The sequence below is a fragment of the Dermacentor andersoni genome, chromosome 1 (assembly GCF_023375885.2).
Source record: "Dermacentor andersoni chromosome 1, qqDerAnde1_hic_scaffold, whole genome shotgun sequence".
Classification (NCBI taxonomy): domain Eukaryota; kingdom Metazoa; phylum Arthropoda; class Arachnida; order Ixodida; family Ixodidae; genus Dermacentor; species Dermacentor andersoni.
Genome location: NC_092814.1, coordinates 164,496,723 through 164,509,138, shown reverse-complemented (window position 1 = coordinate 164,509,138; position 12,416 = coordinate 164,496,723). Strand labels below are relative to the sequence as shown.

The following is a 12,416-nucleotide window of genomic DNA, read 5'->3' as shown; positions in this document are numbered from 1 at the left end:
GGCATAATGCTGCTGGATGCAAGGCTGTGGTTTAATTTGCGGAAGCGGCGGTTACATTTCCATGAAGGCGAACATAATTTTAGGTCGATAAAGTTTGTTATTCATGTGGTTAGTTAATTTTTGGGTAATTTTAGTTCGGATGATTAGTCCAACCCCTCAATTGTGGAACCAAGGCCAGGCACTGCTAGGAACAACACACTATTATGCCAAGACAGCCACTGAATGCAGCTTTCCTGCAATATTGGATGCACTGCGACCATCTTTCTACCACAGATATGAAACTTCCCTTGTTTTTTGGCACTCTGTTAATCGTCTTCCTGGAAATTTTCTATTGCCAGTCGACATAACACTGGCAGTCACCGGAAATCAGAATTTATTGTGCTACTGCTTGCCAGTCCACAAGAGGCACTCTTTTGCTTCTGAACAGCTTTACATACATGTACACAAGTGGCTTTGTCATTCCAGACTACCATGTTTTAACCCTTGCTCCTTTTTTTTTTGCAACAAGGCCGTTAGTGACAAGTCCACTTGAACTAAGCACTGACTCTTCCACAAATGTCTGGTAGTGATGTCGACGTGCTACAGGTTTTTCAAACACCCAAGCTGTCATTTATGGCCTATAAAACAATAAGCAAGGTCACAATAACATTTTTATTAAAATAGAGCAAGGATAGGCACTCCACTTTAGCAGGAATAATGCCACATGAAAATGTAATGCCTACGAAGTCTTTACAACAACAGCTGAAAATAAAACTCTTCATTCCAAGTGAAGTACTCGGTTTCAAAAACCACTCAGTTTTCGATACAAGATATCCATAAAGATAACTTAGCACCAAAAAAGAATATATAATTCCTATATACATACAAACAGTGGTCTTACTGCCCGATATACAACTGACTGAAATATGTACAGCAGACCTACACACAGTAAATCTACCTTGTAAATATCGTAAACGATTTATGGTCCCAGTTCTATAGGACTGCACGTACCCGTCTCACTTTTTCCTTGCAAAGTAGGTCTGTGTAATTAATTAACCTACCAGTTATTCAACCGATGTTTTGGACTAAGATAACTAATTAATCAGTGGAAATGCACCTTAATACAAGCTTATCACTCTCTTTTCAGCTTTCTTACACTTCTGTACACACAGGCATGCAGAACATACAAAGGTGCCCAATGCCATGCTACGTAAACTTTAACATTTATATTAGAATTACAAACCTTGTAGACAATTATCACTTCAATGAATGATAAGAATGAGGAAGTCGGGTCCCTTCCAAGTATTTGTGATAATTCAGCACAGCACCACAATGACAATAAAACAATGTCACTAGTTCAAAGCAAAACCCTATTTCTATACATACGGACAACTACCTGTAGTTTGGTGCCCCTTGATTCCTAGCTACTTGTAAAAATTGGAACAGTGATAAAGCACAACAGACAGGACACCGTCAAAAGCAATGGACAGAACAGATTTCTACTCCACCTGTTCACACATTCCAATATGTGAACAACTGGGCCAAAACTCATCTTTTGCTGCAAAAATGCCAGCATTGCTTTCTGTTATTCACATCACTCTTAAGTTATTCCACCAAGGCACATGCCAAACTAGACAAAGAGAAAATTAAACATCATTTTACTAAAACAAGTTGTTTGTGCACCACTAAACTGACATGCACACTTAAATTTTTTTGTCAACGTTTTCACACCACACAAACAGCTACACCTGTCGCGTCACTTATAGCTCAACCGAACGAAATTCAACGCAGCAATGCATTATTCTGCCCAATCAAATGTCCTCTACCAAAGAGATCAAACAGCTTTGTGGCTCTTTGGTGGAAACCAAGATTGTTAATTTAGAAGGAATAAAATTGTTTCATTCCATTAAGGTTTAAATGTAATAGAGATGGGCAACAATAAGTCTGCTAGGCTGTGAAGGACGACCTTGAAAGTGCAGATGCTATGATTATCAGCAGAACCACTTAGTTACGTGCACTTCACATGGCCTTGCCGAGACATCCTTGGCACACTTGAGACCCATATGAGAGCACGCACTGAGAGCTTATGATAACGAGCACAAATTTTACTATGAATTGTAGCGGCTTTCTAAACGTAACTAGTACAAGGAAAAAAACTATACAAACATAAGAGAAAAAACATCTAAAATTAAAATATCACTACGAGGCTACATACCACAACTACACAGCAGTATGACACACTTTCACAAAAAAATTGAGTATAGAAATAACTAACTTTACCTAGCAGAATTTGATTGGACTAATCTTACAATAATAAATGCAGTGTTCAACATTTATTGACCAGAAACTCTTAAACTCACTCAACCCGCACTTTTTGTTTTTGTTGACAGTACTCTGATACACATAGCAATTTTTTGGGGGTGCGCATGACTATCCATCATCATCATCATCAGCAGCAGCAGCAGCCTATTTTATGTCCACTGCAGGACGAAGGCCTCTCCCTGCAACCTCCAATCAACCCTGCCCTGCGCCAACTGATTCCAACTAATGCCCACAAATTTCCCAATTTCATCGCCCCACCTACACTTCTGCCATCCTTGACTGCACCTCCCTCCTCTTGGCACAGATTCTGTAACCCTAATAGTCTACCGTTTATCTAACCTACCCATTACATGACCTGCCCAGTTCCATTTTTTTCTTTGTCTTAAATGTCAGTTAGAATATCGGCTATAGCCATTTGCTCTCTGATCCAAACCACTCCATTTCTGTCTCTTATGTTGAATTCCAATGGTAGATCGCGAGCGCTCGGCCGGATCGCGTCGGAGCGCGTCGCTCCGACTGAGATCGCTCTCATGTGCGCACACCATATCTGCGAAGGGAATGCGTGCGCTCCCGCGGGGGCGCTTCGTACAGGAAAATCAAGTGAGAGGGCGCCAGAATAGAGAAAGGAACAAGCGCTTGGAAGCGCAACCCACCACCCCATTTCACTGTTCGTGTCAGAAGAATCATCACTCGACTTGGAAGTTGTACTGTCTGAGTCGGAGCTGTCTAGGAGCGCGAACAAAATCGCACGGCGCGAAGCGGCGTCCACGTTTCCCATGTCGTCCATAGCTACCCACGACCGGAAACGGGCGACCGTGACAGGAAGCAGAGGCGGGTGAAGGAAATACGTCACAAGGACTTCCGATCAAATCTGCCGATTTCGGCGGAGCAAATATTTTTGCTCCACGGAGCAATCCGGGATCAGCGGCTGGTCCCAATCTGCCATTGGAACACACAGCTCACGCTCCCATTCTGCCATTGGAATAGGATTGCTCCATACAGAGCAGAAAAACTTGATCTGGATCTGCCATTGGAATTCAACATTAATGTTATGCCTAGCATTCTTCGTTGCATCGCTCTTTGTGTGGTCCTTAACTTGTTCTTTAGCTTCTTTGTCAGTCTCCAAGTTGTTGCCCCATATATCAGCACCGGTAATATGCACCGATTGTACACCTTCCTTTTCAATGATAACAGTAAGCTTCCAGTCAGGATCTGGCAATGTCTGCCGTATGCACTCCAATCCATTTTTATTCTTCTCTAAATTTCCTTCTCATGATCAGGGTCTCCTACAAGCAATTGACCGAGGTAAATGTACTCCTTCACAGACTCTAGAGGCTGACTGGCGATCCTGAAGATACGCAAATACTGGACTTACACACACACATTTTTCAACCTGAGGAGCTGACAATGTCTGCAAATGTCACCGCTGCTTTTGAATTTGAATTGCCCATGCCAAGACGAACAAGTTGACGTAATTTCCACACGACCTCCCTTTATGATGTCTTTTAGAAACTCCAGTGTTTCACTTGCACGAGTCACTGAAGCTACCCATGCTCTGCAGCTGTGCTTAGAGGCCGCGGAGCGGGCTAGGTGGCGCTGGTGCCTTGGCAGCCGTAAAAAATTAAAGCGATGCAGCTCACAGTGGTGGCACCAAGGAGGTTATACAGAATACGGTGGAACATAGCAGCCACACGATGTGAATCAGCCAGTGCTGACATCACAAGTGTGAGGTACCATAGTCCACAATAGGTGGCATTACTCTGTTTTTCTATTTTTGTAATTTTCTCCCTTACAAAAGCTGTTTTCATTACAAAGGACGAATTTGTTATTATAAAAGCCCAATCTTTCAATCTAGCTTGACTTGCTATTTTCCTTTAGTGTCCCTTTGAAAATATAACCATGACTCCAAGCATTACTTGCCTGGTAATCTTTACTTTTGCGATGACATTGCACATGACATTTTCTTAGAAAAGGCAACTTCAGAATCAAAAGAAAGGAAGCTTACGGCTAATACTTCAAGCAACTAAAAAAGAAGGGTGGAGGGCTTTTTGGCTATGAAGGAGGCGTATTCTTCCCTGTTGAACTGGCAGCCCTAAATCCATGCTACTTTTTACGATGCGATAGGGTCTGTGCAGTTGTAGCCTGTACAGTGCATGAGGGACAGAACACAGCTCCCCTCTAATGCTGTATATTTTTTATCCTTGCAATCGTAGAAAAACTACAATATTACTTTTCTTCCCACCTTTTTTTTTTTTTTAAGCTTCAATACGTGCATATAGAACTGTTGGTACATTGCAAGTCCTTCTAAAATTTAAAATGAAGCTTATTTCCTATATTTCCACACTTTTAGTAACTAAAAGATGGAGATCACACTAATAACAAGAAACATTTGCTCTCTATTTAGAGTATGTGCAAACAGAAGTAGCCCCAACTTAAAATGTACCAACCCTCTTCATGACAAAACATTTGTGTTCAAGTCTTACAAGCATAGCAACAAAGAAGCGCAGTTTATAAGGCTTCCCCATTACGATATACTTTATACTATAGCAAGGAGCTGAGCATCCAAACAAGTACAATACACTTAACGAGGAAACTGTGAAAGGTCCACAAAACATTTATAGAAGTATTACAAGCACTTTAATTTAACAAAACGTAACAGGGATTGAAAACAAGGTGGAAAAAAAATACAACAAGACAGTAACCCGTACATGTCATGCCATTTTCAATAAGGAACACATCAAACCTTATAATGCCCAAACCTTGCACAACCTACTTGCCTTCCGTCTTGTAGTAGTCTTTCTATAGTCATACCACTACAGAGAGCACATCTAAAAGGGCAAAGTTCGCTGAGTGAGTCATATCTGAAAGCAACTCATTGTGGTACCAGTATCGTATCAACCCAGTGACAGAAGATGCTAGATAGCATTAAAAGAACATCAATGAAAGTTGTCTAAAAACAGACATTTTCTGCATAGATACACCTACTGTTATATTTTCAGCATGGCCATTTTAGGACATCTGCTTTTGTGCTAAAGGAAGACTTGACTACCTAAGCCATTTTCCCTACAACAAAATGGAATGAATAAATTTCTTATGCGTTCCTACATATCAACCTTGAAAGAAGCTATACCAAATGAACTGCAGTGCACGTAGAATATCATCAACACTCAGACAGGTCAGCCGAGTGAAAAGCTAACAGTGGCCCGAGTACATGCATACAATAGGTTCACCTGCAAAACTGAAAGCAGCATTGATGCGGCTATATAACCCAAATTGCAACACACTTCGCCTCACAAAATATCCACCAGTAGACCATCAAACAAACTCTTATGTTCCAGTGTGATGAGGTGATAAACCAGCTTCAAATGGGGATGGGTGGGAACACTATAGTAAACGGCAACACCAAACTCACTGTCCAACTCAACGAAAATTCGTACAGAGATGCCAGAAAATTATGTTTGCTTATCTCCATGACATCACGGTGGAGATGAACGCCTTTCATTAAACCGTAATTTACAGTGCTTCTAGGTGTGGGCAGCCATCTTTTGCCAGGGAATGCGGGAACTGGAGGAAAGAACGAAACTACAACCGCGATAACACTCAACCTCCTCTTATTGCATACTCACTGCCAGTGTCTGCTCGCCATCATAGTTCTTAGGATACATACAACATGCTTCACACGTCATCATTTTTCTTGAAGACACCAAAGGCAAGTATTAAATCGAGCTAAAGTGACACAATACTGCTTGATCAAATATTATCGGGAACAGAGCTTTAGTAAACGATAAATTGACGTAGATGGTGAACACGGATCGAGACTCTACTAGGAGATACTAGTACAGTTAAACCACGATATAACGAAGTTCGTAAAATCAGCAATTTGCTTCATTATAACGAAATTTCATTGTATTGAAATTCAACCTTTTATGCAAATAAGTACAGTCGCCAAACGATTTTTCTTCAACAGAAAGGGGCCACAGAGTTCTTCGAATTATCGGGCAATCAAAAAAAGGAAATTTGAATGAGAAAACAATTCATTTTCATGAATTTGGGAGTCTGCGACGAATGATATGGTTTCATACCACTTATATGATATCTTCACATTGGCGGTACGAATTAAGCAAAGCCAGCCACATTTTCGCATGCACTCCACCACCATGGCTGATAGCGTCGCCCACTGGTATGATGCTACAGTAAAACCTCGTTAAACCGTACCCGCTTAAACAGTAGTTTCGTTTTAAAAGTAGTAAAGTCAAATCCCCGACTCAGCGGCCATTGAACATAATGTGTTTTGTATCCACATAAGCTGTACCAGCTTATTTATCACATACGCATCGATTAAAACGTAGCGTTTCCACTTTTCGTTGCGCAAACAAGCCTCAGAGATCGGAACAACGGCCTCCAAGCACCCTGTGCGTTTGCGCATGAAGCCACATCAACATCAACATTATTTCGACCTCGTGCCAGAAAGCGTTGTGGCTTCGTGCAAGCGAGGACTCGCATCGTGCCGAAGCTCGGATAAAAAAGACGCCAAGTGCTCAGCATAGAAGAAAAATTAGACATTGTTCGTGCTATCGAACGTGACACGAAGAAGTCGGCATTGGCATGTGACAGAGATCCGCTGTTGACTACAGTGTGTGGCATTTGGAATGCGAAGTTGCTCAGCAGCACTGCTGCGACCGCGAAGAGATGTCGGCTACGAGGTTCGACTTTTCGCCATCGTTGCCTCTGTTTTTGCCAAAGTGTCAACTAGCGACTGTGATGAGGACAACACGGAAAGCGACAGCACGGGCGATTCAGGCCCGACAGTTGCAGAAGCTGCGCGTTACATCAGCCTCATGAATGCAATCATCGCAACGAGAACGGGCGCAATAACGTAACTATTCCAAATGAAAAGTATTCCGAACTCCGGCACCCAGCAATGAAAAAGGCGCCCGGGGACTTCTGCAGCACTACTGCGCACGTGCACAGAGAATACGTAACGCCAACGAGGAATCTGCCATGTGAGCGTTTGCTGAGAAGAGGGGGCTGGCTGAAAAGCTGGCACGCAGCTTCAGTAAGTTTGAGTCCACTGTCGTCGTGCTAGGCTGCCGTGGCACCAAACGAAAATAACACTTTTGTCGGGCGAAGTGAATAAGTACTGCATGTTTTTTTCCCCTTTCATCGCACTCTCTCTGAGTTCTGTTTTCGACAGGTAAGTGGGCGAGCTCATGCTATTTCGGTTGAACAGTACTACCGTTTAGTACGTACTTTTTCCGAGCTCCGGCCAACTACGGTTTAACGAGGCTTCACTGTATTGTGAAAAGCACCGGTAGGGGGGAGTGCATGCTTCGTCTGCCTCTCGCACCAACGGGTGACCGAAACTCGAGATTATGCAACCTCTAATACTAAACGCGTGTGAAGACCTCTTACGTGATGTCATGCCATCTCGGCACGCCCACTCTTTGCACATGCTGATTACCTCTAAAGCAGAGTGCGCGGCTGCGTATACGCTCAGCCGTGCTTACAGCCATGCGCAGCCACTGCCAAGGCGTGCGCCAAACATTGAAGCACGCGCCAACTTATGCTGCCCCTTACGCACCCTTGATCGAGTTATCGCCAACTTGCTCCCCTCCCCTTTCTTTTAAGTTTGCTCGCGCAGGAAGGCGGCACTCCTGAAGCCACCATCTTTCTCATCTCACCTTCGCACACTTTCACTCACACCAAAAGCAAACAGAGTGCGGGGCGCGACAGGATCTTATCGCACTTGGACTCTGTATGGAGCACGATGGGGCTCCACTTCAGCAGCCACTTGTATCACGCGGCGCGCGATTTGTGCGTTTGCAAGTAGCCGCTTGTAAACCAATGATTTGACCATCTGCACCCGCGGAAGTTTCCATTTATGGTCTCGGCATTCCTTTGTGGCGACAGTGAAATTTCTTTATATTGAAATTGCATGCATACTTCGTTACATTGAGGTTCTAAATACATGGATTCTATGGACAAGAGGTTACGAAAAGTTAAATACTTCGTTATATCGGCATTTAACAGGCCAATGATGTCGTAATGCCTCATTATAATTGTGTCACTAGGGCTCGAACACTGATAATAAAAAAAGTCATTGGATATAATACAGAAGAAATTACTACTTGTCTACTTCTATTTAATTCTTAGAAAAAAGAACTCATTTACGTTACACCCTTGAAAATGATGCAGCTATTCTAAAGGTGTCATTTTTTCTCAACTCTGCAGTGCCTGAGCTTTCACATTTTGGTATTTTCAGTATCACATTGTGCTCTGCTGGTTTGGCTGGCTCACAAAGCTCATACTAACTGCAAATAGCAGAATATGCCATGTCCATGTCGTGTTTCTGGGTGGTTTCTGGCCATGCTTCTGTGTTTTATGCAAAAAGCCATAGTGTCAGCTCTTGGGCGCCATCTTACCCATTGACAACAGTAAAGGGCAGCGATGACGTACGCAGTGTCACGTCTCCTCACTTGTGGCGAGCGATTTGCACTGTGCTAGAGGAATGTAGCCCCTTAGTTGCGAGTTTCTGTGGAACAAAAGAACTAAGCTGGCACAAGACAAGCACTGCAAGGTTTCTGTCCATGTCGACTAAATATTTGCCGTTAGTGTACCTTTACAGTGCTTGGGATTCTGAGGCGTTCTGTTGGCACATACAAGTGTACATACAGTGCCAAAAGGCTAGTTTCTATTAAATGACTAAAGTACATTAACTTAGATTTTATCTTTTAAACTTGTTCAATTGAGCCGCACAAACCCACTTATGACACTGCATAAAGAAATCACTGCAGCCTTCCCCACTCGCAAAACTTTGGTGAGACAAGGGATATATTAACCAGCAGTCAAATTAACATGAATGCCGCAACTGGTCTTTTGCTAACGTCCACTCTGTACAACAATACATCAGCAGAATTTGCGCACTTCACTGGGCACAAGGTTACATTTTACCTGACCTCACTAAACTAAATTTCCTATTCAACTCAAGATATCACAGGAGCATTTTTTATGCTGTAATTTACTGGGCAAGTTGGGGGTTTCTGACCTTTTAGGCTTAGTTCGCTTCAAGGGTTAGTTTTAGGGTTTGAAGTATCTAACAATTCAAAAATATTTGGCTGAGAAGTGTACTAACATGAAATAAACATGGCTTGCACAGCTTGCATGGGGTCACTTTTCTGAAGAAACAGTGCATCTCCTTCAAGAAGAACGTGATTAAGTGGCTCGAGGAATTCCCACAAACAGAGACCAGCTCTCTAAGCAAAAACAGTAAAATCTCAAAAACAGTAACAAAAGACTTTTAACAAAAAATTTGTTCATAATCCTCAGCCACCCATAGCAAAAATTTCAGCTGCGCATAAAAAATAATCCATTTTGTGTAGACTCTAAATCAATGTTTTACCCGACCAATGAAGTGATCTTTGTGTGATGTTTTCAAGTTACCTAAAAATTTCTATGCATCATAAGAATGGCTATAGAAAGAAGTCATGGGGCTAGTCACCATATAGAGGCAAAAATAAGTCTGCTCCTTGAAGTACTCGATTTGTTTTAATTCAAGTAATTTCATTTAACCTAATTCAGTCACTACAACCTCTCCTACAGAGGCTGACTGTTAGATTTGAGAAGAAAAATCTATGACAAAATATTAGCATTTTGTTAAACTCTAGCAGGTGAATGACATTGGGTGGTGGTGTGCTCAACCCCTAACAGCCTCAGTTAGCCTTAAGGACTGCAAATAATAGCGTCATAAAAGCAGATGACAAACAGTAAAGTCCATTGGTTGATCTCGATTAGGCATTTCTGCTTCACCACAGAATCCACTTTCTATATGTCAATGTGAAGTGGACTCAAGTTTAGCACTTACTGCACACTAGCCTGCACCTTCACACAAATGACTGTATGAAGGCATGGATTAAAGCCAGAAGTTCAAGATAGAATCATGTCACTTTCACTCCAAATAACCTTGCATTGTTCTAGCATTCTCAGTAAACATTAATGCAGAACTTTGTCGCTTTGGAATGCTGGCTGCATTTTATGACACTATGAGGCTCACTTCAACAGTAAGAGCAGTTATATGTGAAATGATCTTGACACTTTTTTAATCGCAGAGAAGCAGACTCAGTGTAAGCTGTACTGTTTCCAAAATAGGCTGCCATGACAGCTTTCACTATGGTCCAACATTATTTTTCTTTCCAAATGGCAGATTAAGACTTAACTCAAATGACTCAAGTTGGCTCTCCAGATCAACCACACATTCCTAATCGCAGATTAACTTCATGACAGAACACTCATAGCAGCAACTTGGTGAACAATGGAAGGAAAAGATACAAGTGCACAACAGTGACCCGAAGGAGAAGGTGCTTGAAGTTCACAAGCAAGTTTCAGAAAAGGGCCAAAATACACACGCACCGCACACGACTGTTAAGGCCGTTTACGAAAATATAATCTCTATCTATCTCTCAAGCATAGCCATTCTCAAAAGCTTCATACTTAGAACTAAATAGTTCAGACTGCAATATAGGCCAAGCAGTGACTTTCATACTGTTATGCGATAAGAAAATTGTCATCTGAGTGCGAACTTGCTTTTGCACATGGCCATTTAACAAGCACAGTTACAATCATCCTTTAGTAGAAACTTCCTTGCCAAGACTCGTACACATGCCTGTCTTCTGACCATTCTTTTATGCACCTCCAATCATGCAAAGTAGTCTGTGAGCAATTTTTGCACAAGGAAACAATAAAATAATGAAGTGGTGGTATAAGTCTAGGTTTGCTATACTAGAATGTAGAAAAATTTTTGCAACTACGATCTGCCGCATTTGGCATTTAATTCCTCACTCGAGTGAATGCTGATGACAATAATTTTAAACACAGGCCAATGAAGGTGCTGTGGTTCTAAACCAAAATGAAGTATAATAGCATCTATTAGCAAGCCTTTCAGAGAGCAAGCCGATGTATCATTTTTCTCTGCTCCCGCTCCTCTCTTTCCTTCTCCTCAGCCAAGGCACGATTTGTCTTCTCAGCTGCATCTGCTCCACGACAGATCTTCGACACAATTTCATTGAATTGATCAGGTTTGTCAGCAAAGATGTGATGGCCAGCACCATCAATGATCTGCAAGGGTACAAACAAAAGAATACAAGCAAAAACACAAAGGTCAGAACACCTATAACATTGTTTCTCAGTGTTTTTTTACATTGTTTTTACTGATAAATGGATGCGCACAAAAAATAATTAAGCAATAGCTCCAGGGAAGCAGCCATATTTTTAATTATAACTATTAAATATAACTACTTTTGATCTCTCATATTTGCAGTAGTGTACAGCACTATCATAATGAAGTGCAGCAGTCACAGTTGAGGAACTCAAACAAAACTTATGCATTCTCAGCCCCACTCCTCTTGTCCCAAGATTTTGCCAGTGAGAACAGCGCATGCCATGTCACATAAGCGGCACTGTATGTTTTCTGCCTTCATGAGACCTCCCACACATAGACATAACTGCCACACCTGAATATAGCGGCCTAGACCATGGTCTAGGCATTAATTAGAGTAATTAGAGAAGATCACAGTCTGTTAGCCTACAATTTTGAGCTACTGATCACTGAAAAAGAAATGACCGTGTTTGGATATGTGGAAGTGCCATGCACTGTAAAGGAGTGCAATGCATGGGCATTCTAAAGCCCCTCCATCCACGCGCCACCGCCGCTTTCTTAAGTAGCGACAACCTTTGTTGTGCGCCGCCTTTTTTCCTCACACCAAATCCAGTTCCGGTATTTCCGGTTCCGGCATTTCCGGTTCCGGCATTTTCGGTTCCGGCATTTCCGATTTAAAAATTTCCGGTTCCGGCGTTCCTGCTTCCTGGAGTTGTGCTGCAGGAATTTCCACTTTGACTGCTGTTAGACGATGGTGAGACGCCCACGCGTGCTTAGCAGAGCTGTGGCAGTCACCATAAAATGCAAAGGGGACAAGCTGTTGTATTCCGCTGAAGTAGTAGTTCGCGGTCGCTGTTTTCCAAATGCACGAAAAACAGCAGTGGTCTCCAAGCACCCAGGCACTACATTCCACTGTACGTTGTCGCTCGTGCCACAACCCGTCGCAGGTTGACGCGAAGCAGCG

The 12,416-nt window shown here is 42.4% G+C and overlaps 1 protein-coding gene across 3 annotated transcripts in view; it reads right to left on the bottom strand.

Annotated features, from left to right (window-relative positions):
* Window positions 1-632: 632 nt before the first annotated feature.
* LOC126547336 ((Lyso)-N-acylphosphatidylethanolamine lipase-like) overlaps window positions 633-12,416 on the bottom strand; it is a 43,466-nt gene continuing 31,682 nt past the window's right edge. For all 3 annotated transcript variants that reach the window (XM_050195303.3, XM_050195304.3, XM_055062693.2), the window contains exon 8: window positions 633-11,412. In XM_050195303.3, the coding sequence (XP_050051260.1) occupies window positions 11,236-11,412 (177 nt within the window). In that variant the 3' untranslated portion in view covers window positions 633-11,235. The remainder of the gene's footprint in view (window positions 11,413-12,416) is intronic.